The following is a 27,192-nucleotide window of genomic DNA, read 5'->3' on the forward strand; positions in this document are numbered from 1 at the left end:
CCACCGCCATCCATACCCCCTGGCCTTCGGTGCGGCTTGGGGTAGTGGCTGGGTGCAGCGAACGACTGCAGGGGTACGGGGGCGCCGGGAAACGGCTTTCCGGGCGGCGGTGGCCGAACTGGAATTCACCTCTATTCCTTCTCCCCACCCCTGTCGGCAGCCATGGCTCTGCGCTACCCCATGGCCGTGGGCCTCAACAAGGGCCACAAGGTGACCAAAAACGTGAGCAAGCCGAGGCACAGCCGCCGCCGTGGGGTGAGTTCTGGAGGCCCGCGCTCGGGTTGCTTTTGTAGGGAGGTGGGGTGGGAAGGGCCTTCCGGGCAGAGGGAACGGCCAGGGCACAAGCTCCATGCTACCGAGGAGAGTGGGGAGCCCTGCGGTAGGCTGAGCGGAAGGAAGGGGGTGCCAGGCTGGCCAGAGCAGTGAGTGAAATGTCCTTATATGTCTGCGCGGCGAATGTCCACCTTGACCATACACCAGGATCCTCCAGTCCGTGGGATGGAAGCTGGGGCAGGTGGAGCAAGTTTGGGGGCGGGTTTTGACACATCAGGAGTTTGCCCAGTAGAACAGGAGTTGGTTGTAGGTTGGCATGTAGAGGGGAAAGCCTTTTGAGTGTCAGGTTGAGGAGTTTCAGGCTGGTCAGGATTTATGGGCTTCTGTCTACGTTAGAAACGTCCAAACGTGTAGACAATTTTCATAAGACTTTGAGCCAAACCGATACGTGCCTGGAAGTAAAATCTCTTAATTTTTCCAGAGATTAACAGTCTTGCAATTTTTTTTATGCATTTGAAATTAAGGAAGAAAGCAAGGCGGCGATTGGATTATAGGATAGTTAAGATTATGTGCTCTTGAGGGTGGTCATACCTTTGAGAGGGGCATTTCAAAAATGTGTTAACCTAGATGCACAAGAACAGTGGGCAGGGTTTGCTTAAAAACCTTTCACCAAAGAGGTTACAGGCTTGGAGCATGACTACCCACCCACAGTGACCTCCCCAGTTAGGAATTTGATGTTACAGCACCCCTTTTTTTTCTGCACTTTACACTATTAAATAGCCCCAACTCTGTGTGGCAACCTGTGTCCAATGGGAAAGGATTCCTGGCCCATGGAACAGCCTGTGCAAAGGGCCAGCATGAGGTGCCATTTTAATGATATTGGGGGGATAGGATTCCCGCTTCCATTGTAACAGTCAAAATGCTCCAGCTGGTGGCCCAGACATGCCCCTAAGTGGTCTGGCCTTGGAGCGCTTCCTGATGGCCTCGCTTTATCCCCCACAGCGCCTCACCAAGCATACCAAGTTCGTGCGGGACATGATCCGAGAGGTGTGTGGGTTTGCCCCCTATGAGCGGCGTGCCATGGAGCTGCTCAAGGTCTCTAAGGACAAGAGGGCCCTGAAATTCATCAAGAAAAGGGTAAATGGGCAGTTGGTGTTGGGTGGGACTGGCTGGAAGCATTTAGTCTCTTGCCAAGCAGGTGGAAACATCGGTACCAAGGGGGACAGGTGGAGTGTGGTAGGGACAAGGGTGGGCTTGGGGCCTGCCCGGGCTGATGGCCCCCATTGCTTGGCAGGTGGGGACACACATCCGTGCCAAGAGGAAAAGAGAGGAGCTGAGCAATGTCCTTGCAGCCATGAGGAAGGCAGCAGCCAAGAAGGACTAAGCCCCCAACCCATGTCTAATAAAACCTGTTCAGAAACCTGGGGGTCCTGTGGTCTGTTGCATCTGGTCTATCATGGTAGGCACAGAAAGAAGCAACAGACAGGCAATACTGGAAATGGTCTTTAATCATAATTAAATAGTTCATGTGTGTCAGATTCCGTGATTAAGCCATAATTGAGGTCCTTGGGTTCCAGGCCACTTGCTGAGTCTCCTGGTGGCTCAACTGCCCAGAGCCCGTCCCCTGCAGTGCGGTTTCAGCTCAGGATGGGCCTATTGGCACCGGCAGTACCTAGGCCGCCATCACCGCTCCACAGCCAGGGCCTCCGCCTGCTCCTTGGGGAAGGCGATGTCAAAGATCTCACAGTAGTGCTCCACAAAATGGACCTCCAGGCCTTCAGTGATGAAAGCAGCTAGGTCATAGAAATCCTTCTTGTTTTCTGCTGGCAGGATGATGCATGTCACTCCAGCGCGCTTGGCCTGGGATGCAGGGGGGGGACCACAGGTTAGTCCAGGAAGGCTAACCCTAACCCTGCGTCACAGATGAGGGCACTGAGGCCCAAGGAAAAAGCACTGGCTTCTGCTGAAGAAGCCTGGGGCTCTTGGAGTGTGGATCCTCCCGAGTCCACCAGGCATGGCCCTGAATCAGTCACAGCACTACTGCTTTACCTGTGGAGGTTGGGCACCTAAAAATGCAATGAAAGCTGGGGGAAAGCAATTTTGAAAATGTAGCTAACTTTAAAATGTTCGAGTCCCACTGCCCAATCTGTACAATAAAGAGCAGTGGAGGCTCAGGAGACAGTGGGGCTCTGCAAGGAGGAGGTGGGCATGTAGGGGATGAAGGGCCTGCCCAGGGCAGACATCTCCCCAACAACTACCACAGTCCTTCAACTTACATATAGTACCCTGTGGGACTGGAGAGGTTTTTCAGTACCGTGATTCTTGGTGCCAGGTCAAGTGGGCAGTGAGAAAGCTGGAGACCCCATTCCTGCCCACAGAACTTAGATGGGGGCTCTTTCTATAGGGAAACCTAGAACATTCTCCACTGTCTTGAAAAGACTGAGAGGCACTGTGGAGGGGGCATCTGGGACAGTCAGTTCAACACAGGCTCCAAGCCACCTAGCTCTGGGTCCAAATCCCATGCCCACTCTGTAAAGTAGGCCATCACCTGGTCTGTGATGTGAATGGTGACTTACCTGTCACATAACTGACTGTATGGCAGTATGGGGCTCTATGCAGAGAGCCCCAGCGGGAAAGGGGGATGGCACAGTACTCACCGCAATGGTCTTCTCTTTGATGCCGCCCACTGGCAGGATCTTGCCTGTGAGGGAGACTTCGCCTGTCATGGCCAGGTTCTGCCGCACTGGCCTGTCCATGGCCAGTGATAGCAGAGCAGTGACGATGGTGCACCCAGCACTTGGACCATCCTTGGGGGTGGCGCCCTGGTGGGGAGAAGTAGTGGGTGGTGAACAAGCCTAATGCAAGGCAGGCAGGCCTGGAGCTGGGGGTGGGGGGTGGCACTGTGGCTCACCTCTGGCACATGCAAATGGATGTGTGAAGTCACCAGGTACTCGTTGGTGGGGTCATGTCGCATCAGGAAGGCCCTGGCAAAGGTGTAGGCGATGCGGGCACTCTCCTTCATCACCTCCCCCAGCTGGCCTGTTACCTCCAGGCTCCCATCCTTGTCCCCCTTGCCGTTCTTCTCCCGTGGCCGCCTTGGAGATGTCTCAACAAATAGCGTGGAGCCTCCTGGAAGACATCAGTGTGTAAGGCCTGTGAGCTCTGGGACAGTTCAGATTCCCAAGACAGCCACTCCCTCAATACTGCGCCACTTTAGGGAGTCATCGTCGTCCACCCCCCCCCCCCAACACTTCCTTGCCCAACTCTCCTCAGCCTAGCGCCTTCTTCATGTGTCATGTGCCGATGACATAAGGGAACCATTGTGTATTGGCCCTACACCGTGTACCTCCACACTAGACACAAATTCTTACACAATAGCTTTACATATAAGCCAAATAAAGCAAAGTTTGTGGTTCAGAGCCCAGTTCCTTTACACAAACTGCATAATGCTGCGTCCAACCCCTGCCAGCCACTGACAGAACCACCCCTGGGCTATAACAGACTGAACCCCCAGGCTGAGCAATGTCACCTGGGCACAGAAGTTCCCCTCTGACCCCTTCCCCTGCTGGATTGGTGTCCCAGGGTCTCATGCTGTGAAGGACTGTCACACGTGCAAACCTGTCAAAGCATCACCTAAATAAAGCTCATGGAGTACACCTGCCACCCTGTGGCCCCACCTTTCCAACAGCTCCAGTTCCCTTGGCCTCACTGTATGCCAGCAGTCAGCCAAGGGCATTCAAGCAATAAGCTAAAGGCTCAGGTACAAACTTGTCCCAGTGAACACATGATGGGATGTATAGCACTCACCCATGGCGGTCCAGGCCAGCCCCATGACCACGCCAGGTGGTGTTACTTCATACATGCGCTCGACGGTGAACACCGGCTTCCCCACAAAGTCCTGCAGATTCTCAGGTGTCACCTCCACCGACTCGGCCTCACCACTGACAATCTTATAGGCGGACTTCCTTAAGACCTGCGGCAGGTGCAGCAGGGTGATGGGCAGCCCCGTCGCAGGCCCCCACTCACCACCTCCATCTGCTCTTTTTGCTTTAATTTTAAATTTGTGTAAAATGCACATCACATAAAAAATGTACCATTGTAACCACATCTAAGAGCTCAGCTCAATGGCATTAAGTACATTCACACAGTACAACCATCCCCACTATCCATCTCCAGAATCTCAGCTTCCCAAACTGAAACTGTTCATTAAACACCAACTCCCCAGCCCCTTGCACCCACTATTCTACTTTTATATCTGAGTCTGACTCCTGTGGGCCTCGCATGAGTGGGATCAGACAGCATCTGCCCTGTGTCTGGCTCACTTCAGTCACATCACATCCTCTAGGCTCACCTTTTCCACCTGCTTCTGCAAGTTGCGCACGCCGCTCTCCCTGCAGTACTGCTTGATGAGGACCGTCAGCACGTCCGATGACAGCTTGGCCTTGCTTTCATCCAGGCCGCACAGGGCGCGGGCTTGAGGCACCAGGTACCGCTGACGGAGGAGAGCTCTGTCAGGACTTTCCTGGGGATTTCCCCCCTTCATGCCCCCAACCCCACCATCCCTGGGTCTCAGGACCCAGGGCCCACCACCCAGCCACAGATTCCTTGATGGTAAAGATAGGACTGAGGTAGACCCAGGGCCTGCCTTCACAGAGCTCTGGTCCCTGGGAGAGTTGGAGCCATCCAAAAACGGTGTCAGGGCAGGGTAAAGGGTGTCACCTCATGGGTGAGAGGAGCCAGTAAGGCTTGGAGGGATAACAGAGTGTCTCAGCATAACTCAGTGGGTGCCAGGACCCTGAACAGTGGGCCCACAACCTACAGACCCCCAGCCAGCCATCCCTGCTCCTGCTGCATCCTCTGCCCAGATCCAATTCTGATACTCCCTCCAGATGTCATCTTAGATGTCACTTCCTCCAGGAAGGCTTCCCTGATCCCTGGGCTCCCCACATACAGACCAAGGGCCTGTGTGTCAGGTTATGTAGCTGCTGCCCTGAGCAGACAGGGAGCAGTCAGAGGCTCCACGGTCACCCACAGTTCAGCACAACTGCCGTAGAGCAGTCAATGGATACAATCCTGAGCACTAGGTAGGGGACAGCCGACTGACACTGCGATTGACCCTGGAGCCCCCAGGAGTCCGTGTCCCTCCTGTTCGCCCTTCAGGGGGTTGAAGGAAGCCCCCACCCAGACCCCTAAGTCAGCCCATCCTTCACCCAGCTGAGTCCTTGTGGATGGAGGACGGACATGGCAAGGAGTCCCAGCACCCCTGCTATCCCCTCAGCTAGGAGCTCCTCGTCCCCTCCCTCCCCCTGGGCCCTGAAATCTGGGGCCCAGTGCCTGTCTCAGAGCAGCAAAGGCATCCAGGGGGAGAAACCCTTTCCAGAAAGAAAACAGTGAAATGGAAATACAAGACTCCCCTCTGCACCACTTCCAGTGCCTTGTCCTGTGTCACTCTTTTTGGGCTGTTCCCAATGTGTATACCATATAATAAACCAGTAAACTAAACTGTTTTCCTGAGTTCTGTAAGCTGTTCTAGTAAACTATCAAACCTGAGGAGGAGGTTGTAAGAACCCTGCTTTATAGCTGGTCAGTCAGAGGAGAGGCCGGGACCTGAGTGGTGTCTGTAGTTGGGGCAGTTCTGTGGGATAAGCCCTGAACCTGTAAAGTCTGCCACTAACCCTGAGAAGTGTCACTGAATTGTGGGAAAACTGAACAGTGGGGGGAAACACCCCACACTTGGCGTCAGAGGTGTGAGATTATACAAATAGTTTATAATACTCCTGTTTCTTTCGGTCACACTTCACAAAGGATCACATATTTATCCTGTTTCTTCCTGGAATGGGAGCTCCGAGAGCAGGGTCGCCATGGACTGTACCCCCAACTCGACTAAGTGCCCAGTATTACTGTGCATTTCAGATGTTCCTTGAGCCTGAGCCACAGTGGGGCACCCCCTTCCCAGGACCTGGACAGACTGGGGATGCCTGGCCTCACCTCTGCAATGGCAAGCTTCTCCTGGGCCACATAGCCTGACACATTGATCATCTCCATTCGGTCCCTCAGTGGCTCCGGGATGGTCTCGGTGATGTTAGCCGTGCAGATGAACAGCACCTGGGGAAGGTGGTGGTGAGGTGCTGAAGGACTGGCTGCTCTGACTCTCCCTGCTAGGGCCAGCCCCCAGGCAGGGCACGCACCTTGGATAAGTCCACGGGCACGTCCAGGTAGTGGTCCAGGAAGTTGGAGTTCTGTTCAGGATCCAGCAACTCCAGCAGTGCTGACGAGGGGTCCCCCTGGTAACCCCGGCCAATCTTATCCACCTGGAAGGGCATCAGAAGACAGATGGTGTTGGCATCTGGTCCTACCCTTTATACCTGCTCACCAGACAACGAGGTGGGGGGACCAGGTGGGCCCAGAACCCACCTGCACTGGGGGCCAGGACTGGGTAAGCCCTGAGCAAGGACAGGACGACTGACCTCACAGCATGGCTGTGAGCAGATATGGGATCCTCTGGGGCAGGAGAGAGGCTAGTGTCATGAGATGGCCTTGTTGCAGTGAGGCCACCCACAGTGACTCAGGGACCATCAAAACCACAAGGGCCATGGGTTTTGTTTTGACACAGATTCTGCCTGGTGAGGACTGCCAGAAGCTCTGGGCTAGCTAGAAGGGCCTCAGGGTTTGACCTCAGGGAAGCTCAGCCACAACTCAGCCTTCCCGGGCCCACACATACCTCATCTATCAGGATCAGGGGATTCTCCGTCTTGGTCTTCTTCAGGCACTGGATGATCTTTCCAGGCATGGCGCCCACATATGTCCGCCTGGGGAAGAGGGCATAGCTGGGCAGTCAGTGCCTCATCCACCAGGGGCCACATGAGCACTCCCAAGCCCAGCTCCCTTAGAGATCCAGGACCTCAGTGTGCCGCGAGCCCTCTGGGGGAAAATGCTGGCTGCTTTCAGCTATGCCGATCTGCAGAGCACTGTCACCCCCAACCTCCTACCCCAGATCAGATTTGGGACAGGAACACAGATTCACAGCCAGGTCTCACTCAGACCCATTCCCCAAGTTGGCACCTCATATCCAGTGAAACCCAACAGACCAAGAGGGGCTGGGAGCAGCCAGGCACCGGCACCAAGAACATCCCCAACACCTGGGTCCTCAACTAGGGACAGCAGGCAGGGGCCTATCAGGCCTCAGGGTCACTGGGCAGGGCAAGATTAGAACGATGCCTGAACTTTTCAGTTACTCCAGTGTGAGTGGAGTTTACTACTTGCCACCAAAATCACTTTAACAAAGGCAGGAGCAGACTCAGGAGGCTGGAGTAAGCCAGGAGCGGAGAAGGCTGGGCCTACCTGTGCCCCTTTATCTCAGCCACGTCGGTCATGCCCCCAACACTGAAACGGAAGTACTCTCGGTTCAGGGCGCGAGCGATGGAACGGGCAATGCTTGTCTTGCCCACACCAGGGGGGCCGTAGAAGCAGAGGATCTTGCCCTGGGTCGAGCCTCGGAGCTGGCTGACAGCAATGAACTCCTACGGGCAGAGGTGGGTTCTCATGAGACATTCAGTCACTTGCTGCCTTTGTTCTGAGCAAGGGCTGTCCCTGACATGAGCCTGGCCACCTTCTCATAACTTCTAGGTTTCTGGGGGCTGGGAGAAGGGACAAAGCCTTTCCTGGAGGAACCAAGCTGACTGCAGGTGTCATTTGCCACAGGGAGGGACAACCTGTGCCACCAATAAGACAAGTAGATGCCAGGAGAACATGGGTGACCACTGTACAGGCCCATGAGGCAGCTCTCCCACTTAACATGCCCTTTCCTTCCACATCATGGATCACAAATGCCTCCTCTCTCTCTCCCGGTCTCACCATGCTAATTCCCTCAGCCAGGCCCATTTTCTCCCCCTTGTAAATCTTTGAGCCCCTGGAGCAGGGTAAGCCAGCCCTGGCAGCCCCTGACATTTCTGAGCCAATCCAACACCTCTGGCCAGAGCCCTCCATCCCTTACCTTCCTGAGCCCCTGCGTACCTCCAGAACCCCCCATTCACCAGGGGGCTCCTATGGGTAACCCCCACAGCATGAGTAGCGGGGATCCTGGGCCCCAGCCCCTGAGACAACCAGCACCCATGTACAAATCCAGACCATTACAGACCATGCCTCTCAGCACCCACCCTAGGTGCAATGACCAAGTGTCTGGGAGGTGGGAGTATGGTGCCCAGTGGAGGAATAGGCTGACTTGTGCCCAGGTCCCCGGGGCCCATGGGAGAGGGTACAGGCTGCCTCACCAGGATGCGTTTCTTGACGTCCTCCATCCCATAGTGGTCCTCCTCCAGCACTGCCTGGGCCCGGACCAGATCCAGGTTCTCATCACTGTACTTGCCCCAGGGGATGGACGTCAGCCAGTCCAGGTAGTTGCGGGTGACGCTGCCACAGGACAGACCAGAGTGGTAAGTGGGACTCAGCGAGCACCTGACCCCTGCTGTTGCAAATCCATGTAGCTGGTACCCACCGAGCTCAAAGAGTGAACTACAACAGTGCACCTTCACGGCAGGCTGTTAACCATTATGGAAAGCTGTCACCACTATGGAAAGCCATCTCAGCGTGGGCCACACCTGGGAAGTGGCCTGGTTCCTGGAACAAGTGCCAGGCTCATTTACCAGACTAGAGACATGGGGAGCATGGGGAATGCTCAGGGTCCAACACCATGGAAGGGGCAGTGATTAGAACGGGGAGAGGGGGAGGAGAAACCTAACCCAGGGCAAGTGGGGAGACTAAAGCCTGGATGGTAGCAGGTCAGCACCACTAAGAGAGTAACCCCTGGGCTGGGAGTTATATATCACGGACAGCAGCTACCTGGGCCTAAAAGAGGCCCCTCACAATTGTCCTTATAAGAGAGACTGTAAGATTAGTTCATGTTGGCCTGGCTGGCGTGGCTCAGCAGTTGAGCATCAACCTAGGATCCAGGAGATCAAGGTTCAATTCCCGGTCAGAGCACATGCCCAGGTTGCAGGCTCAATCCCCAGCAGCAGGCGTGCAGGAGGCAGCTGATCAATGACTCTCATCATTGATGTTTCTATCTCTCTCTCTCTCTCTCCCTTCCTCTCTCTAAAATCAATATAGACATATTTAAAAAAACAGATTAATTCGTGTTGTTTTAAGACTCTAGTTTATAAACACTTGCAACAGCAGCATGAAAAGCTTATTAGCTGCCTGAGCAAAAAAAGCCAGGCTGTCTCTGGAATGGAGGCACCAGCATTTCCCAGGGTCCTTGTGGAAAGAGCCCAACCCTCTCCAGACATCCTGAGCCAGGAAGGGGCCTAGCCCAGCAGGAACTCAGGGCCTGGTGCTCGGGTCCTCCCTTCAGAGGGGCTGTTCCAGGACCTGGCCAGCCCACAAACTGCCTAGGATCAATGCTCAGTCTCTGGGATCTGACACCACAGGCAGAGCCAGAAGAATCCCACAGGTCCTGAGCCTTTCGGCCCAAACCCTAGGCAGCCATCCTGATTCACAGCGACCATGTGAGGGACAAGGACCGCCAGGCAAGGCTTCGTCCCCAAACAAGACATGCTCACTTCTTGGCTCTCAAAGCAGCAAGAGAGAGGCCAGGAGACAGAAGCCAGGGGAAGAGGGTAGCTTTGGGGTGATGGTTCAGGGACTCCTGGCCCCAGCTGGAAGAACTGGCTCAGAGCCATACATCCCTGGATTCAAATCCCTGTCCCCATCTACCAGCTTGGAGACCCTGAAACCTGACTTCTTCATCTGTGAAATGGGGGTGACAAAGGGAGGTTTCACACAGGGCAATATGAGAGGACTGATGTGTGCCAAGTGCTGTTTAATACAGCAAGTGCCCGTGCCCTCTTGGCTTTCAGGGTTGGAGTCTCAGAACCTGCCAGGTCACAGGCTTTTCCGAGGGCCAGACGTGACAGAGAGACGGCATCGGCGCCCCAGGCACTCACTTGAACTCCGAGGAGTGGTTGTCTAGCAGGCCCAGCTTGCTCAGTTCCTCGTCCACTACGTCCATGACATGCTTGGGGACCACAAGCTCCTTCAGCCGCTCACGGAACTTCTCTTCAATGGCATCCTTGTCCTCCTTCTCCAGACCTAGCTCCTTCTTGATGATCTTCAGCTGCTCCTGCAGGAGGTACTTGCGATGCGTCTGCTTGATTTTCTCCTCCACCTGCAGGGCCAAGCAGCTGCCATGAGCCCAGAGCGCACACAGGATGTTCACAGGCTAATAAGGGCTGGTAGGGCTGCTGCCGCCTCGGGACTCAGAAAAAGAAACCAAGTGCATACAGCCTCCAATTCCTCCCATCTTTTTTTTTTGTAAAAAATCCTCATCCAAGGAGTGAGGATATTTTTTCCATTGATTTTTAGAGTGGGGGAGAGGAGGGGAGGGGAGGGGAGGGGAGGGGAGGGGAGGGGAGGGGAGGGGAGGGGAGGGGAGGGGAGGGGAGGGGAGGGGAGGGGAGGGGAGGGGAGGGGAGGGGAGGGGAGGGGAGGGACATAGATGTGAGAAAGAACATCAATTGGTTGCCTCCTGAACGGGCTGACCGGGGCGGGGATGGAGCCTGCAACCCTGATATGTGCCCTCGGCCAGGAATCAAACCCTCAGTTTTCCAGTGCACAGGCTGATGCTCTAACCACTGAGCATGGCCAGGGTGCAATTCCTTCCATCTTTAACCAAAGTCTTCCCGAGTGTGGGCCTTGCGATAAATAACGATAATAAAAGAATTTGCTTTTCCATCCTGAATGACAAGGGGAGCTCGGACTGATGCCAATGCATCTCCCACAATTCAAACGGACAGCGCAGCAGGACACAGCTCTGAATGCTGCGTTAGCACCAGCACCTGCCTAGTGTCCTGCAGTATTTACTTTGCAAGTTGCCGTGTATTAACAACCAGGTGTTACAGGCTTCCTAAAGAAAGATGTGATGTGCCCTGGCCAGGTGGCTCGGTTGGTTGGTGCATCGTCCCATACATCAAAAAGACTGCGGGTTTGACTCCCAGTCAGGGCACATACCTAGGTGTGGGTTTGATCCCTGGTCAGGGAGTGTACAAGGCAACCATTCAACATCTCTCTCTCTCCTCTCCTAAAAATCAATAAAAATATCCTCCAGTGGGAGTAAAAAAAAAAAAAAAAAAGATGTGAAATTTTTTTCTAACATAAAACCTAACTGAAACATTGAGTCACATCTAGGAAACTATATGACTTTTAAGTAACTAACAATCCAGGTGGTCCATGGATTTGCCCAAAATTGGGAAGGTGAGCTTCAAACAGTCAAGTCTTAGTAAACAGCTTTGCAACCTTTCCCAGTCTGATTCCCAATTTCGAGCATTTTCTCCAGGACTCTGAGGCAGAGAACTCTTCCCCCTCGAAGGAGGATGGTCAGATGGAGACCTCTGTCTCTGGGTTCAGCCACTGGCAGCAGCTGTTGTTTGTTTTTTTAATGTCTTTATTGATTTCAGAGAGAGAAAGGGAGAGGGAAAGAGATAGAAACATCAATGATGAGAGAGTCATTGATCCGCTGCCTCCTGCATGCCCCCTACTGGGGATTGAACCTGCAACCCTGGGATGTGCCCGGACCGGTAATTGAACCACGATCTCCTGGATCCTGGATCAACTGCCGAGCTACACACCGCCAGGCTCAGCTGTAAGTTTTAATCTAATGAGTTTCACAGCACAGGTGCCTTCTCAGCTCAGGGCTGCCCCTGCCCCACTTACCTCCCGCCCCAGGCGCTGCTGCAGCTTGCTCAGCTCAAACTCCTTCTTAAGGAGGGACAGGGCCTTATATAGCCGCTTAGGAATCTGCCAAAAAAGGAAAGAGGTGAGAGGACAATCAGAAGTGGTTGTCCATCTGCGTGCGATGGGGGCGGGGGGATGGACACTCTGCAAGCTGCTGCTGGAGGGATCCCAAACTGGAACAGATTGCTAGCCATGCCTTAACAAAAAGAGGCATGCATCCCTGTTCCAACAAATCCAGTTCTGGAAACACCTTCTACAGACAAACTCCAGCAGCTCTATAAGCTGTACAGGTGTTGTTTGTAATCACAAAAGACTGGAAATAACCCAAATATGCCACCCACTAAATAATGTATACCACCCATTGAAGTACTATGCAGCTGTTAAAAAGAAAGAGGGAGCTGGATGTGGACTGAAGGACATGTGTTAACATAAAATCATCCCAAAAATGGAGCTGAGAACACCAGCCAGGCTGGGAAGCGGCCAAATGTGCAGAAAAGGACCAGCACAGTGCACATGTGGACAGGCAGCACTCACGTTGGTCTCCTCTAGGACATCCTGCAGCTCATGGGACTCAGCTCCAGTCAATGCAGCACCCATGTCACTCAGGTAGATGGGGTTGTCCACCACCCTCTGGCCTGCCTGCATCATCTGCAGCACAGACTCTCTGGAAGGGAAGAGGGACATCGTCATGGGGCACGAGGACCAGGCAGTAGCTGGGACTTCACTCTGCTGGACCTCAGTCTCCTTGTCCTTAGCAGCATGGAGAGCCAGAGCTACATCTGGGCCTCACCAGCTTCAAGGCCAGTGGGGCCCTAGCCAGTTTTGCTCAGTGGTTAGAGCATCAGCTTGCAGACTAAAACGTCTCATGTTCGATTCCAGTCAAGGGCACATATCTGGTTGCAGGCTCAATCCCCGGCCCTGGTTGGGGCACATGCAGGAGGCAACCAATTGATGTGTCTGTCTATCTCTGCCCCCCCCTTCCACTCTCTCTGAAAAGCAATGGAAAAAGTATCCTTGGGTAAGGATCAAAACAAAAGGGCTAGTGGCACCTCCTGTCCTAGAGTCATGAGACTAATGCCCCCAAGCCCAGATGGAAGCCCCCTCTGGCAGCCACATGGTAACCCCTCATGAGATTCCCCTTCACCCAAGGTAATGACAACAAAGGCTACCAGCCAAATCCAGGACCTTGTTAGCAGGAAGAAGGAAAAGAACCTGGGCCAGGTAAGCTGTCCCCACCCCAGAGGAAGGAGGTTCCCCCTGCACAGGAATTTCGGCCCTGGGTCTCAAATTCCTGCCCCCAAAAGGTTTTCTACATTTTTACCCTTGAGAAAAACTTCTGCCAACCTACGTGCCAAAGAGAGAGCCCAGCCTGGCCTCAGGAAGGGCTACATTCACACTCAGGTTGGGGAGGGCACTGAACACCAACCTATAGAGCGGGTTCAAGGCGATGATGTCCCGGATGGTCTTCACGATCTCAGCTGTCAGGGCCTGGGCAAACGAGAAGGCTGCCATGGGTCACTGGGGCTGGGGGGAAGAGGGTGCCCACTGTGGTCCTGGAGAGCCCCTCTCACCTGGTCCTGGCCAAAGATGGCCTCAGAGGTCCAGGAGGAGAGCCCGAATTCACCAGTCACAGGGACACAGGACCAAGTGAGCATATACTAAAACCAACTCTGACTCCTTACACCGCTCTGATCTTAGAATGAGGCGTTTGGTGGGAAAAGAGAGGGGATTTCCTTTTTCGTCTTTCTTTTTATTGTTGACACTACTACAGATGGTGCGGGGGTCTTCTTTATTCTTTTAAGCACTATCCTCACAACCAACACTCCTTCTCAACCTTGGCCGCAAAACACTCTGGCTGTGACTTCTTTGTCTGGGACCTGCCTGTGAGTCACTAAGGCTCTCAGCCTGTTCCCTTCTGGACCCTTACCACAGGTCTCTTTAGAGGTGTGAGTCCTATGCTGTGGACACCATGGATACTAATTTCCTTCTTGCTTTTGTTCCCTGCCACAGTGAAGCTAGTCTTGTTCTGGCAGGACCACCAGGCAGTTTATGACATACAAACTCATGTCTCATTTGTTTTCAGAAGGCCACGGTTCCCAGCATATTGTGCTCCAATGAGGGCACTAGTGGGCATTAAGCAAAAAGCCACAACAGCTGGGATTTTTCAGTGTAATCTCCTGGTCTCTAGTTACTGGGTTTGTCCCTGAATTGCCTGAGTTGATCTTTGTAGAAGGAACCAGAATAGCCAGCTAGAGGTCCAGCGCACCTGCATGAACATGGATGAGTATGCTGTCTCTCCAAGGTCCTCAATTCTTTTCATCACACCATCTATGTGTTTATCTTTCCCTCACTACAAGATCCTCATAGGAAACTCTGACGCTGTGCTGTTTATGACATACAAAGCCACACCTCAGTTCGGCAGCCACTAGCCACTGGTAACTATTCACATTTAAATAGACACTGTTCCTCAGTCGCACCAGCCATAAAGTACTTAACAGCCACAGGCAGCTAATGGAGCAGAATTACAGAATATTTCCACCACCATGGAAGGTTTTCCCAAACAGCGCTGCTCTCAAGGGCCCTGTGTGGCCCTGTGGACTGCTGGTACAGGCCAGTGGCAAATGCAGCCAAGCCCCATCCAGCACTGAGAGCAGACATCATCAATCAATCACAGCACTCCTTCCCACAGAGCCCCAGGTAGTTCAGTTGGTTAGAGCATGGTCCCTATACATCAAGGTTGCAGGTTTGATCCCTGGTCAGGGCACATATAAGAATCAACCGAAGTGCACAAATAAGTGTAATGAATAGCTGTTTCTCCCCCCTGCTTCTAAAAATCAATTAAAAAAAGAAAAGGAAAAAAAAAACCCCACAGTGCCTCAGGACCAGACCAAAGCTATTAGCTATATCCCTACCCATTGGAGGCAGGTCACCCTGTCTAGAACCTGCACTAGAAGAACGGGTGGAAGGACACTCCCACTCCCACCTTGGCAGCTGCCTCGCTGCCTCACCATGAGGAAGGCAGGTAAGCCTAGGTCTGGGGGCCAAGGTGGTCAGGAGGCTGCTTCTTTCCTGTCTCAGAGCCCGGGTTCCTGGTGAATGTGCCCTGCTTGGGAGGCACCTCACAGGCTGGAGGCATCTGCCCAGAGATCGCAGGCTTGGTTCAAACCCTGCCTCTTTCGAGAGCAGCTAAGGACCCCAGTCGATTTCCTTTACCTTTCTTATCCCAGTTTCTCCCAATGACTTGGGAGGAAAAGTATGCTTTGCACTCTAAAACAATTTGAGTGCTGCGACAGGGTAGACCCTTACTCAGGAGGGTTGACTTACCTTCACTTCTTCTGTGACCTGGAAGTCCTCATGGACAACATTCTCTACTTCCACCATGAGCACCTCACTGGGGGCGCCTGAGTTAGGCTCCACCACCACCTCCATCTGGCGCCTGGAACCCAGATCCTCCTCAGCCTCCTTCTTGCTCCGCTTGGGCTTCCGGCGGGGCTTCTGCTTGTTCTCAGCCTCAGCCTCCTCCGGATCCACCTCCAGCTGTCTGCTGATGTGAATCCTGAAGCGGGAGCAAGGCAGAGGTGAAGCTGCTGAGGTTGGGAGGGGCCCTGCCCTGGAGAGGCTCCCCAGTGCTGACAACTAAGGGTTCTGCTGGGTCAGGCAACTATGAGCTCTGGATCTGGAGACTGAGTGACTTCCTCAGAACCCCAAGACCAGTGTCCCCCTCTGTCCTTGGGCTCCAGCAGACCTGTCCATTCCATTTCCCACACCAGTGCCCCACTATCATCTACAAACTGATGATTAAACCAGCAGTAACCAGTTCTGGGGACCATCATGAGCTGCCAGCTCAGCAGAGAGCCCATCTCTGGGATTCTGCCTGCCCCTCCCTCACCTTGGAGCTCACTCCTTCGTATTGTTCAGGTCTCCATTCAAGTGCACCTCCTCAAAGAGGCCAGAACCCCACCCATCAACCTGTTCATCTTCATTTCCTTCCCAAAGCACCCACCACCATCTGATTTCAGCTTGTGACCCCTTTTCATGCCCCTGTGTCCTCCCCACTACGGGGTGCTCCGCAAGGCGGCCCCTAGCCTATCTCTTCACTTAACCAGAGGTCCTGGAGGACACCAGGCTCCAGGTGTTAAATGACTTGTGCCACCTCCCTTCTGTCACACAGGTAACTAACTATGGTTCCTTCCTCAAAGGGACGGCCTGACAGCCACCACAGATGCACAACCAGTACCCAGCTGTCATCAGCAAGGTGCACAGAGAAAAGGAGGCCCAGCCTCAGGAGTTAGGATCGTTCTATAAGGCACCTCACAGGCCGGCAAGGCAGTTAGAAGCCACAAGCTTTTATTAATTCTGACTGCATCTTATTCTGTTTCCTCTGGCTCATGAGTCCTTCCAGGACACAGAGGAGCAGCCTCTTCCCTAAAACAGACTCTAGAGGGAACAGATGAAGGGGTGTGGAGGCTCAGTGCAGGGGACTGCCACCAAGACTTTCACAAAATCAGGGTCCAGCACAGGCCCTTTCCCCAGACTGTGTTCTGGGGTTGCTGCCTGGCTGACACAAGAAAATGGCTCTGTGAGAAAAAAGGGGGGAGAACTCTAGATTCAATAAACGCTGTCAAGAGTCTCCAATGAGGGGCTTTTCAGAACATTCACTACGTCTTCACTACACAATAACAGCTCACACTCTGACATGTTTCTCATATTTGGCCACAGGACTCTTGTGAGGTGTCTCAGAGGACCAATGTTGCTTGGAACAAATTTGTAAAGCTGGTTAGTTTCTCTATAGACAGCTTTAACCCTGAGCTGATCTTGCAGATTTTTCTTTATTAACTGTGACAGCACAAGGGCTTAAACTGGGCTTACAAGCGTATGCAGCCCTTTGACAGATTTTTATCATAGATAAAAATTCCATGGACTGACAAGGAAACGTGTCTGAGAGAAAAACTACAAATTGTTAAGAATAACAATACAGCATTATCTGCGGGCAAATGCAGACAAGAGCATCTGGAAGAAAAGCAAGCCAGACTGTGAAAGGCAGACACCTAGACATGAGACATGAGGCAACTTGTTATTTTCTGTTTTTGTGATGCTTTTTTGAATAACATGCATTAAAGAAACGACTTCTCACCCTGGCCAGTGTGGCTCAGTAGCTGGAGCATCGGCTCATGCACCAAAGGGTCAAGGATGTGTGCCTTAGTTGCAGGTTCGGTACCCAGCCCCAGTCGGGACACATGTGGGAGGCAACCAATTGATGCATCTCTCTCACCAATGTCTCTCTCTCTCTCTCCCTCTCTAAAAATCAATGGAAAAACTATCCTCAAGTGAGGATTAACAACAACAAAAAGCTGGTCAGTTTGGCTCAGTGGTTGAGCATCAACCCATGAATCAAGAGGTTACCAGTTAGATTCCTGGTCAAGGCACATGCCCGGGTTTCAGGCTTGATCCCCAGTAGGGGGTGTGCAGGAGGCAGCCAATTGATGATGTTTCTCTCTCATCAATGTTTCTGTCTCTCTATCCCTCTTCCTCCCCCCCCCAAAATCAATAAAACATTTTTTTTTTTAAAGTATTAAAAAACAAAGGAAGAAACAACTTCTCAGTGACCACCTATGCTGTCACTTTAACAAGGGAACTCTGAGAAAGGAGGTTCCAGAAAGAACATATCTTAGTCCCCATCTCCAGCTTTGGCCTGGCTGCAGTGACCAGGCTGCAGGGCTGAGAAGGGCAGGCAGTGCTGGGACCTGGGGGAACTCAGAACCACCCCCACTAGTGCTCCCCATGCTCCGGCCCCTAACCTTCTGTGTCCCATGACAATCATGCGTAGCTTGTCGCCAAGGTCCTGCATCTCGTGGATCTGGACAAACGTCCCTGTGTGGTAGACCTCATCCAAGCTCTCAACCACGTCGGACTCATTACTGAGAAAGAGAAAGACACAAAGGAACATTGGCACAGGGGCTCTGATACCCATGGAGTCTCTCAGGTTAGGAGGGAGGAGGGAAATGAAAAACTCAACCGGCCTGGACTGAAAACCAAGTGTGACCTTCTCGCTCCCACAGGGGCTCTGGAGCCTAGTAAAGTACCTGCCAGCTAAGGAACATCAGTTGTAACTGCACAAGTGAGCAGCTCCTGGCCAAGCTGGCCGTGAGGCGTGCCACATGGAATTTTTATTCCATTACACAATCCCATGACAGAGCCTGCTCAGGACACCCTAGACTTCTAACTCAGAAGTGGAACTAATTTCTACCAGGAGTCAAAGTGGAGGTATCCAAAGTTGTGATATCTGCCCACTTAGCTCAGTGCTGAAACGGCCTTGCAGGTATGTGTGTTTTAACATCAAGGTTCCTTGAGGTTAATATCCCCCACACATCTTGTCAACGCATGAAGCCCAGCGTTGCAAGTTGAGCCTTCAGTTCAGACTATAAAGGGATGCTTGGCTCTTGGCTGAGTCCCCTGTAGGCTTTGCTTGGTTTCTTTCAGGTCAAGGGCCAGAGGTCCAGGCTATTCTAGGGGGCAAGACTGGTGGTGAGCTACACTCCAGGGTGACTTTAGCAAAGGAGTGAAGGAAAAATTACACTTACGTGTCATCTCTCTTTAGAAAGACGCCGGCATATGGCTGGGCAAGACGGACTTTCCTTCTTAGCAGCTCAACCAACTTCTTATTTTTAACCTAGCATGACAATGACCCCAAAGTGAAATGCAGGGTAGGTTTTCTAGCTGACATTTTGACAGCAGCTCTAACGTTTTCTGTATTATATTCTCTGGGGACATGCTAATCTGATCCAGGACAGTAACCATCCTGGTCTGGGAACCCCTGAATCAAAACCAAACAAAAGGCAGATATATGAAGAAGAGGGTACAGGGTTGACCAGCTGCATTCCTCAGTGGTTCTCCCCCTTCCTAAAGAAAACTCAAAGGAGACAAATGGCCAGAACCAAGAAACTGATTTAAGGTTCAATTTCAAGAGCTGTTTCAGTGCCAAAATATATGGCCTTGAAAATCTAAACTGTTCTGATTTCATCACCGTGAGAAGAACTACACTAAACGTGCGTAATTCAAATGGGGCCTACCCCACAGGCTGGTAACTTCCTCTAATTTTCACTAAAAGTATTTCCCAATCACATCTTTACCCTATTTATTGATCATCAAAACCCCCAAGATCACAGCACATTTTCTTGATGTCATTTCAGTGGCAGGCAGAGCGCTAATGATGTCTCCTAGGAAACAGTTGATGGTGGGTGGTGCACAGATGTCTTTTCAGGCTCAAATGATTTCTTTCAAGCCTGTGTTAATTCCCAGACCATACTCTGACTAAACTTAATGGCTCTCAAACTTTAGCATGCATCAGAATTACCTGGGAGGACTTGCTGAAACAGATGGCCAGGCTCCACGCCTGTAGTTTCTGATGCAGGAAATCTAAAGAGGGCCTGAGAATTTGCAGTCCAAACAAGCTCCCAGGTGATGCTGCTGGTCCAAGCACCGAAATCTGAGAACCAGTGCCTTAACTCACCCCCTAACAGTGGCTCTTAACTTAGAGCCCAGGAATTCCTGATACTATAGATGCATTTTTCCTAGGGGAAAGGTCCGTGACAGCCATTAGGAGGGTACATCACCCAATAAAAATTAAGAGCCAGTAGTCTATACTCAGAGGCCACTGATAAGAAGAGAACCTATTGGGGCAGTTAGCCCCATGCAGTCAACTACAAACTTAGAAGTAAACAGAGCTTGGTTAACAAGTTCAGAAACATTTATTGGGTCTACAGAAATTTTCCTCATTTCTCCTCTGCTAACAGCTAACTGCTATCTCAGCACCTCCCCTTCTTTGGCAGGATCCCTTTTCGTTACAAGGTAACAGCAATAGAGCCCGGCTGGGAGTGGCGGCGATCAGGGTTCAATTCTCTAGGATCCACGAGATCAGGGTTCGATTCCCGGTCAGGGAACATGACCGGGTTGCGGCCTCGATCCCCAGTCAGGGGCATGCAGGAGGCAGCCGATCAATGACTCTCTCATCACTGATGTTTCTCTCTGTCTCTCTCCCTTCCTCTTTCTGAAATCAATAAAGATATATTTTAAAAAAAACAAACAAGGTAACAGCAATAGAAAGGAGTACCACACTCCAGTCTCATGCTATCCACCGTGACTCATTTAACCCTCCTGGCTAGCTCAGGTGGGAAGACAGAATCTCTTAGAAGAATCATTATCTCTGCACTGGGGACAAGGGGCATCTGCCACTTTGCTGGGCTGAAGGGACCAAACCTGGTGAACAGTCCCCGTGGGGTAGAGAGGACTGCTGAAGGTGGGTCAAAGATGGGAAAGAGATCTCCAAGGCAGGCTTCTGAAATGTATGAAGAGCCCCACATAAGAAACAACAGGTGCAACTGCTTACTGCTGAGGCATACTAAGCACCAGGCACCATTCTAAATCCTTTACATGTCACCTCATATATCTCCCACAATAGCTCTAAGACAGGAAGTACTACTAGTATGTCCATTTTAAAGATGAGAAAATGGAAGCCCAGAGGAACAGCTTGCCCAAGGTTATAGAACTAGGGATGGTGGAGCCAGCCACAGGGTCTTACCTTGGGGCCTCCAAGTAACCACTACTCAACATCAAGAAAGGCCCTTCACAGGGTAGCTCAGACAAATATGATCAGCAGTGCAAAACAGGAGGTAAAGGGGATCTCTTGTCCCTTCCCCACTGGCTGGCTGCTGCCCCTCTGCACTGTTCCTTTCCAAGGCATCCCTGAGGTTTCTTTAGCAGAAACTGGAAATGAGGAGGCGAGGCTAGAGGCAGAATGCAGCGGTTGACTCATTGTATGACCTTGCTTAGACAGTTAAAAGATAACCTTTCTCCTCCATGGACTTGTTTCCACATCATTAAAAAAGGGGGGGGAGGGAGGCATTTGGGTCCTTCCTACTCTAAAAACTCAAGTTCCTTGCACTCATGATGTTTTCTCTCTATTACATCACCCTAGTTCCCCACCCAACCCTCTCTTTAGGGCTCTTAGTCTGCAATGATCTTGTTTCCTGCCTCTTTCCATTAGAACATAAATTCCTTAGGCACAGGGACTATGTTTGACTTGTTTGCTACTGTATCCTCAGTGCTCGCTACATGGTAGATTAAGAACATTCTGCTGAATGAAAAAAACCATAGCTGCACCCCTCTGAGAGCATTCCTCTCCCACCTTCCGTCTCTGGTACCATCCACCCCTTGCTCTATTATTTCCTGTAGTACTTATTGCCTTCCAGCACATACTTTACTTACTAATCTTGTTTATTACTTCCTGCATCCCGCTAAAATGTGAGCTCCAAAGGCAGGAATTCTTGTCTGTCTTGTTTACGGCAGTATCCCTAACAGCTAGAACCGAACTCGGCACATGGAAAGTGGTCAAGAAATATTTAAGGAAGGAATGAATCCGGATCCCAAAGGGGCTCATAACCAGAAGGGAGACCACCCTGGGGAGACAGGGTTACAAAACATTTACCAACACCTGCAGAAAAGAAACTGGGCCGCAAGACTGTTCTTCTCTGAGCCGGATTTCTATGACAGTCCTCAACTCACTGAGTTCAACTCCCCTTAAGAGATCCTAGAGGAGAAGGAATTTGGCTCCAGTTCACCAAACCAGTGATGTGCAGACAAGAATTCCAACTCCTGCCTTTGAAAAATTTCGTATCTGAAAAACTTTCGAGGAATGAGGGTGCTAAAGGATCTCTCGGTCCAACCCGCTGCTTGCAGAGATGGGGAAACGGAGGCCAACGCGGGAGACCTCATTACCTCGATAATCTTGATAAAGCGCGGGAACACCGGGTTGCGGGTGACGGCGATGAGTGGCAGGTGCGGAAACACGTCCGGGATGGTCATAGGTGTCAGCGCCGTTATGACGGGACCTTCCCCGCCGCCTGCGCTGCCCCCGGCGCCGGGGGCACCATCCTCCACGCCGCCCTCAGGGGCATCCTCGCCGCCGCCCCCGCCGCTGCCTCCGCGGCTGTTTGCCTCCCAAAGCCCCCGCCATTGCCCCGCAGCCGCGGGGCCACGGCCCCACAGCGCCCAAGGAGGAGAAGTGTCGCAGGTCCGCCGACCTCTGGGCAACCACGCTCCGGTCGCAGTTTGGACCCGCCCCCCGATGACAGCCAGCAGCGGCCGCCGCAGCGCCCAACACCGCGCAGCGCCCCACAGCCGCACGTAGCCTGTGACCGCCGCCATGGCCCGGCCATCCTGGGGGCGCACAGGGCTCGCGTCATTTCCGCTCGCCGGGCCGGAGCGCACGTGACGTCGGCAGCCTGCTCCGGTGCCTGCAGGGGCGTGATCTGGCAGGAGACTTGCGGGGGGAGGGGCTCGGAAGGAAGTGGAGGCGGGGCCTACAAGGAGCAGAGGGAATGGGATTAGAGCTTCCTCGTTGCAGCCACTTCTTCCAGCCAATCAGCGTGTTCAAGGTCCCTTTGGGTCCCGTGGAGGTCTGTGCACGCTCGCCATAAACCCCAGAAAAATGACCGGCTGTTTTTGAATGTGAAGCTTTGGCAATGCATGCATAGCCCCGCGCGTACAGAGGCATTTAGGGCGTGCGAGAAGTATGCGCACGCTCAGGTCCTGGGGCGCGTCCTCGTTGGTGAATTCGAACTTCCCCGGGAGACGCTGTGCACATGGTCAGGTTGTAAACTGCGCACCGGCTGCCACGTGCTCAGGCCCAGCTTCTAGGGGCCCGTTCGGGAGACGATGCGCACACGGTCAGACTCCGCGAGGGCGGGCGCGCGTGTCTGTACGCACGTGCCCAGGCGCTGGAAGGGGGCGTGCTGAAGTGGGTGGATTCGGGCTTCCGGGGAGACGAGGTGCGCGTGCTCGGCGGCGCGGTGGCCGCCTGACCCGAGGCTCAGGCCCTAGTCTGCGCATGCCCAGACTGTGAAGCCCCCCCCCCCGCGGCGGTTGCGGGCTGTGTCGGCGGCGGCGCCTCTGCCCAGATGCTGGTGTCGGTGGTAGTCGTGGTAGCGACCGTGCGGCTCTGCTCGCTGGCGAGAGCTCAGCCGCAGTGCTGGTGGGGCCGTCCTCCGGGGCTTGGGGTGCTGCCAGGGGTCGGGGAGGGGGTCTGGCTCATCTGCGGGGGGGCGTGGGCGGAATCCCGAAAGGACGCTTCGCTCTCCAGCCCCATTGAGGCTTCCCAGTCCACTCTTGTAGGAATCAAACTTGACACCTCCCTTTTTCTCACCCCCTCCCGACCTCTCCAGCCCATCACCAAGTGCTCCCATTGTCACTTCAAAACTGGCCGGATTCCGAACCCTTCGAGCCACGTCCACTGCCACCGCCCTAAGCTGCGCCTTCCTGGCCACCCCCCACCCTGGCAGCCAGAGGAAAATTGATAAACGAATTTGATGTCGTCACTCCCCTTCTCTGGCTCTCTGCGGCACCCAGAGTAAAACCCGAGTTCCTTGAGCAGCCTGCATTTCCTCGTGTGACGTCCCCCCGGGTTTCTCAACAGTAGTGGAGCAGACATTTAGGGCCTGGTCATTCTCTAGGGTGGTGCATTGTTGGGTGTTGAGCAGCATCCCTGACCTCCGCTCACTAGATGCCAGTAATTCCTACTCACCCAGGCTTGACCATCCATCAGAAATGTCTCTGGGCATTGCCCAGTGTTCCCTGGGGATCTGACAACCACCAGCCTGGCCCCTGCCCACCAGAGTCACTGCTGCAGCCAAGCCTTCCCTTGAACACCACAAACTCGGGGGTGGGAGAGAATGGGCGCATACTGTTTCCTCTGCTGGCATGCTTGCTTCCAGGTTTCTCCATGGCTTTTTCCTCATCAATCAGATCCCGATTCCGCCTTAAATAGCATATTTCCTTGTTTAACTCCCCCCTCCTCATATCTGCTTTTTGCTGTCAATCACTAACTTCTGTTATTCTTTTCTTTTATAGTTTTTTTCTTGCCTGTTGCCGTAACTAGAAATATTAGCCTCACGAGAGTGTAGCGGGTTATCTTATTCACTCAATACCTAGAACGTTATTAGGTTTCAGGAAATGTTATGTTAGTGAAGGCTATGCAAAGTGCTATAGGAGCTAGACAGGAGCTACAAAGCCCGGTTCTTGTCCTCGGGGAGCTCTTGCCAGAAGTAAGCTGTCACATTTAGCAGGGCCCTGTTTGCTGATGAAATAGTAAATGAGTGCTATGGTACATGGCCTCATTTCATCTTTACGACAAGGTTCACGGAGTAGAGATTCTTTAACCTTGTTTTATGGCTGTGAAAACACACCCAGCAAAATTAAAGACACACTTGCCTAAAGACATAGCTAGACAGTGGGGAGTAGGGTTTTCCAGTAGGATTTACTAGGAGGATTTGTCTCAAAGTCTGAAAAGATTTATATCTAATTCTCCCTTTTCCCCACACGGGTTCTCAAAATTTGGTCCTGGATCAGCAGGAACAGCATGACCTGGGAATTTGTTACAATTGCAAGTCCCTGGATCTACAGGTGGGGCCCAGCCATCTACAGTTTATCAAACCCTCCAGGAGTTTCCGGCGTATGTCCAAGGTTGAGGACCTCTGCTGTAAACTATAGCAGCATTCTCCCAGACTCCAACACCCACCCATCCCCCCAAAAAAGAAGAATATCTTGAAGTAGGAACTCCTAATCTTCCTAATCTGGGGAATGCAAATGAACCTTTATGAGCTCTTGGAAATATCTCCATTTTTCTGTATCCATGTGTCTGTTTGTGGGAGAGGAGGACCCCCAGTTTCATTAGATTTTCCAGAGGCTCCCATAACCAGAAAAGAACAGATAGTTCAGAGTTAACCTAGAGGCAACTCCAGTCAGCTAGGAGTCAAGCTGAATATTCAATAAACATTGACAGATGGTCTCTTATGTCACTTACCTCTAGTGTTCACACAGTGAGGACGGGAAAGATGTTCAGTATTGCACAGAAAACTCAATGGGTATGTGACTCCATATTTAACATTCATTCTTCACTTTTATCACTGGATCAGAATATTTCCCAGGTTTTTTGTGGTGCCAGTGTTGTATTAGGCATATAACATCAATCCTTACCATTGCTCTTTGAAATAAGGGATTTCTCTTTCCCATTTCACTAAAAAAGTAGAGAAATATCAAGTAACCTGGACAAAGCCAGGAGATAGAAATGGGTTTAGAACTCAGGTCACCAGTGTTCTATTTGATAGGAGATTTTCAAATCTGCAATAACATGGGAAGCAAACTGTTATTTGTTTACATGACACAGTACAACAGGAAACTTCCTTTCCCCCCACGTGTACCTAAAATGCATGAAGAAACTGGGGTGGTGAACCCACAATACAATATGAAGATGACGTATTGTAGAATTATACATCTGAAACCCATAAATTTTATTAACCAACGTCATCCCCATAAATTCAATGAAAGAAAATGTATGAAGAAAAAAACATTTTACTTGTTAAAATAAGTTGCCTATTGACATTGCATCATTTCAGAAGAGGTGTCAGCATTTCTAAATAATCTCAAAGTGGCTGCTTTCTAACCTGTTGGCTTTACAATTCTTTGTCCTCTCACCTCTCTTTCTAATAACCGTAACAATCTGGAAATAAGCAATAACATATGTGGAATGAGATGTGATATGAATTAGCTTGTGAATCTTTTCACTCTTTATTTTGAAATGATAGATTCACGGCAGGTTGCAGAAATAGTTTAGAGATGTCCCAGGTACCCTTCACCAGTGGTGACATCTGACATAACCAGAGTGTAATATCAAAACAGGAAAATGATATTGATACAATGCACCTGCTTAATTCAGATTTCACCTTTACATTTTCAGTGTTGCACATTAGGACATTGTTTTCATAAAGTGTTTATTATTATTAATATTAAGATTTTGTGACTGTCTAGGAAACCCTGTATTTTTCATCTGTACCAGCACGCTTGATTAAACATCCTTGCAAGGAAAACATAGCCCTGTATCTAGGGTAAGTAACCATTTTATGAATTGTTACCTTCCTTTCTTTAAGATGTTAGATTTGCCCTCATTGATTCATTCAACAAATATTAAGAAAGATAAGTTTGTCCTGTGTTGCTAGTTGCTAGCCTGCAGGGAGTTCATAGTTGAGGTGGGGGTCAGAGGAAGAGAGATGAAGAGACCAGAAGATACTTAATTCCAGTATACTCTAGTACCACCTGTCACAGATGCTTGATATAAGCACTCATTGCGGGGGGGGGGGGGGCACCCAAGGAGAAAATGCCTAGAAGTTTTGACTGCGGAATTGATGCCAAAACTGGGTTTTGAAGGATGACTAGGAGTTCACTGTGAGGAGAGGAGGCCCAAAATATGAATGGGCTTGGAGCAGAGCATTCAAAGGAATGGATACCATGCCCAGCATGCACTTGGAGGTGATAGGATACAACATTAGAAAAGAAGATATGTACACCATACCAAGATGTTCACCCCTCATCCTAAAGTCAGCGCAGGATTTGGGCCCACGTAATTTGTGTTTAGGAGGATTTCCAAAAAGCCCAGACAAAGAAAACAAAACCACACAACATGAAATAACCTATATCAATTTTAAAAATATTAAAAAAAAGAAATACCCACCTCAATGCCAGGTTCTAAAATAAAACCAAAACCAAAAATAAGTAAATAAACAAAATAATATTCCACAGTTCATGCTTCAGAGTTCCTTTCTTCCTTCTCCCAATGTTTTATTGGTTTTGATATCAACTGTAGATTCAGCCCAGTGGGCTTCCTTCAGGAGTCAAAATAGAACAACCCCTGATGGCATGAAAGTACAAACCCAAAACCATAACCATAAAAAGACCCTAAACAAAGTGGGAACATATGAATAAAACTTGGATCCATAATTCTATTATTCTAAACAAGCATTCACAAGCAAGTCCTAGCATCTTATCTCCTGCTAACCTATACCACAAGCGGTGCTGACTGGACTCAAGTGGCACAGAGCCCAAGTGGCATGAAGCCCAAGTGGTGCGAAGAACAAGTGGCACAAAACCCAAGCACAAGGATAAAGGACCCCGCAGTGTACATGCCATTTTGACTTACCCAGTCATGGAGTCCATCTGCTCCCTAGAAACCACAGGCAATTAGGACCCCAACCTGGCAGTCTGGGACTTACTGAGGTCCACACTGTCCCAGCTGGGTCATCAAAAACTATAACCAGAATGTAAGTTTGGCTGCCTGCTGCAATGAAAGCCAAACTTATGAGACTA

The 27,192-nt window shown here is 51.5% G+C and overlaps 3 protein-coding genes across 3 annotated transcripts in view; 2 read left to right on the forward strand and 1 right to left on the reverse strand.

Annotated features, from left to right (window-relative positions):
• Nucleotides 1-45: 45 nt before the first annotated feature.
• Nucleotides 46-1,693, forward strand: RPL36 (ribosomal protein L36). The gene is made up of 3 exons (XM_016197895.2): nucleotides 46-255; nucleotides 1,276-1,410; nucleotides 1,568-1,693. Exons 1-3 carry the CDS (start codon nucleotides 163-165, stop codon nucleotides 1,655-1,657), a joined length of 318 nt encoding a protein of 105 aa, XP_016053381.1. The 5' UTR covers nucleotides 46-162; the 3' UTR covers nucleotides 1,658-1,693.
• A 70-nt stretch (nucleotides 1,694-1,763) lies between these two features.
• On the reverse strand, nucleotides 1,764-22,203 carry LONP1 (lon peptidase 1, mitochondrial). The gene is made up of 18 exons (XM_016197893.2): nucleotides 21,775-22,203; nucleotides 18,582-18,670; nucleotides 17,799-17,918; nucleotides 15,325-15,556; nucleotides 13,427-13,488; nucleotides 12,535-12,664; nucleotides 11,980-12,063; nucleotides 10,215-10,435; nucleotides 8,544-8,682; nucleotides 7,615-7,793; nucleotides 6,995-7,082; nucleotides 6,462-6,584; nucleotides 6,262-6,378; nucleotides 4,625-4,765; nucleotides 4,081-4,246; nucleotides 3,185-3,402; nucleotides 2,931-3,095; nucleotides 1,764-2,133 (listed from the first exon to the last, which is right to left on the reverse strand). Exons 1-18 carry the CDS (start codon nucleotides 22,201-22,203, stop codon nucleotides 1,957-1,959), a joined length of 2,880 nt encoding a protein of 959 aa, XP_016053379.1. The 3' UTR covers nucleotides 1,764-1,956.
• Nucleotides 22,204-22,639: 436 nt separating this feature from the next.
• Nucleotides 22,640-27,192, forward strand: part of CATSPERD (catsper channel auxiliary subunit delta) — a 38,716-nt gene continuing 34,163 nt past the window's right edge. Inside the window, exons 1-3 of the mRNA XM_016197894.2 lie at nucleotides 22,640-22,724; nucleotides 24,863-24,917; nucleotides 25,861-25,937. Coding sequence (XP_016053380.2) covers nucleotides 22,714-22,724; nucleotides 24,863-24,917; nucleotides 25,861-25,937 — 143 coding nt within the window. The 5' untranslated portion in view covers nucleotides 22,640-22,713. The remainder of the gene's footprint in view (nucleotides 22,725-24,862; nucleotides 24,918-25,860; nucleotides 25,938-27,192) is intronic.

This window comes from Miniopterus natalensis, chromosome 4 (genome assembly GCF_054644295.1).
Source record: "Miniopterus natalensis isolate mMinNat1 chromosome 4, mMinNat1.hap1, whole genome shotgun sequence".
Classification (NCBI taxonomy): domain Eukaryota; kingdom Metazoa; phylum Chordata; class Mammalia; order Chiroptera; family Miniopteridae; genus Miniopterus; species Miniopterus natalensis.

Bases quoted from the DNA above. Each gene is read 5' to 3' on its own strand.
- LONP1 (XM_016197893.2), bottom strand. From the start codon at position 22,203: ATGGCGGCGGTCACAGGCTACGTGCGGCTGTGGGGCGCTGCGCGGTGT. The intron at 10,436-11,979 runs GTAAGTGGGGCA...TTGGCCCTGCAG, and splicing joins AGCAGCGCCTGGGGCGGGAG to GTGGAGGAGAAAATCAAGCA. The intron at 3,096-3,184 runs GTGAGCCACAGT...TCTCCCCACCAG, and splicing joins TCCATTTGCATGTGCCAGAG to GGCGCCACCCCCAAGGATGG.
- RPL36 (XM_016197895.2), top strand. From the start codon at position 163: ATGGCTCTGCGCTACCCCATGGCCGTGGGCCTCAACAAGGGCCACAAG. The intron at 256-1,275 runs GTGAGTTCTGGA...TATCCCCCACAG, and splicing joins GGCACAGCCGCCGCCGTGGG to CGCCTCACCAAGCATACCAA. The intron at 1,411-1,567 runs GTAAATGGGCAG...ATTGCTTGGCAG, and splicing joins TGAAATTCATCAAGAAAAGG to GTGGGGACACACATCCGTGC.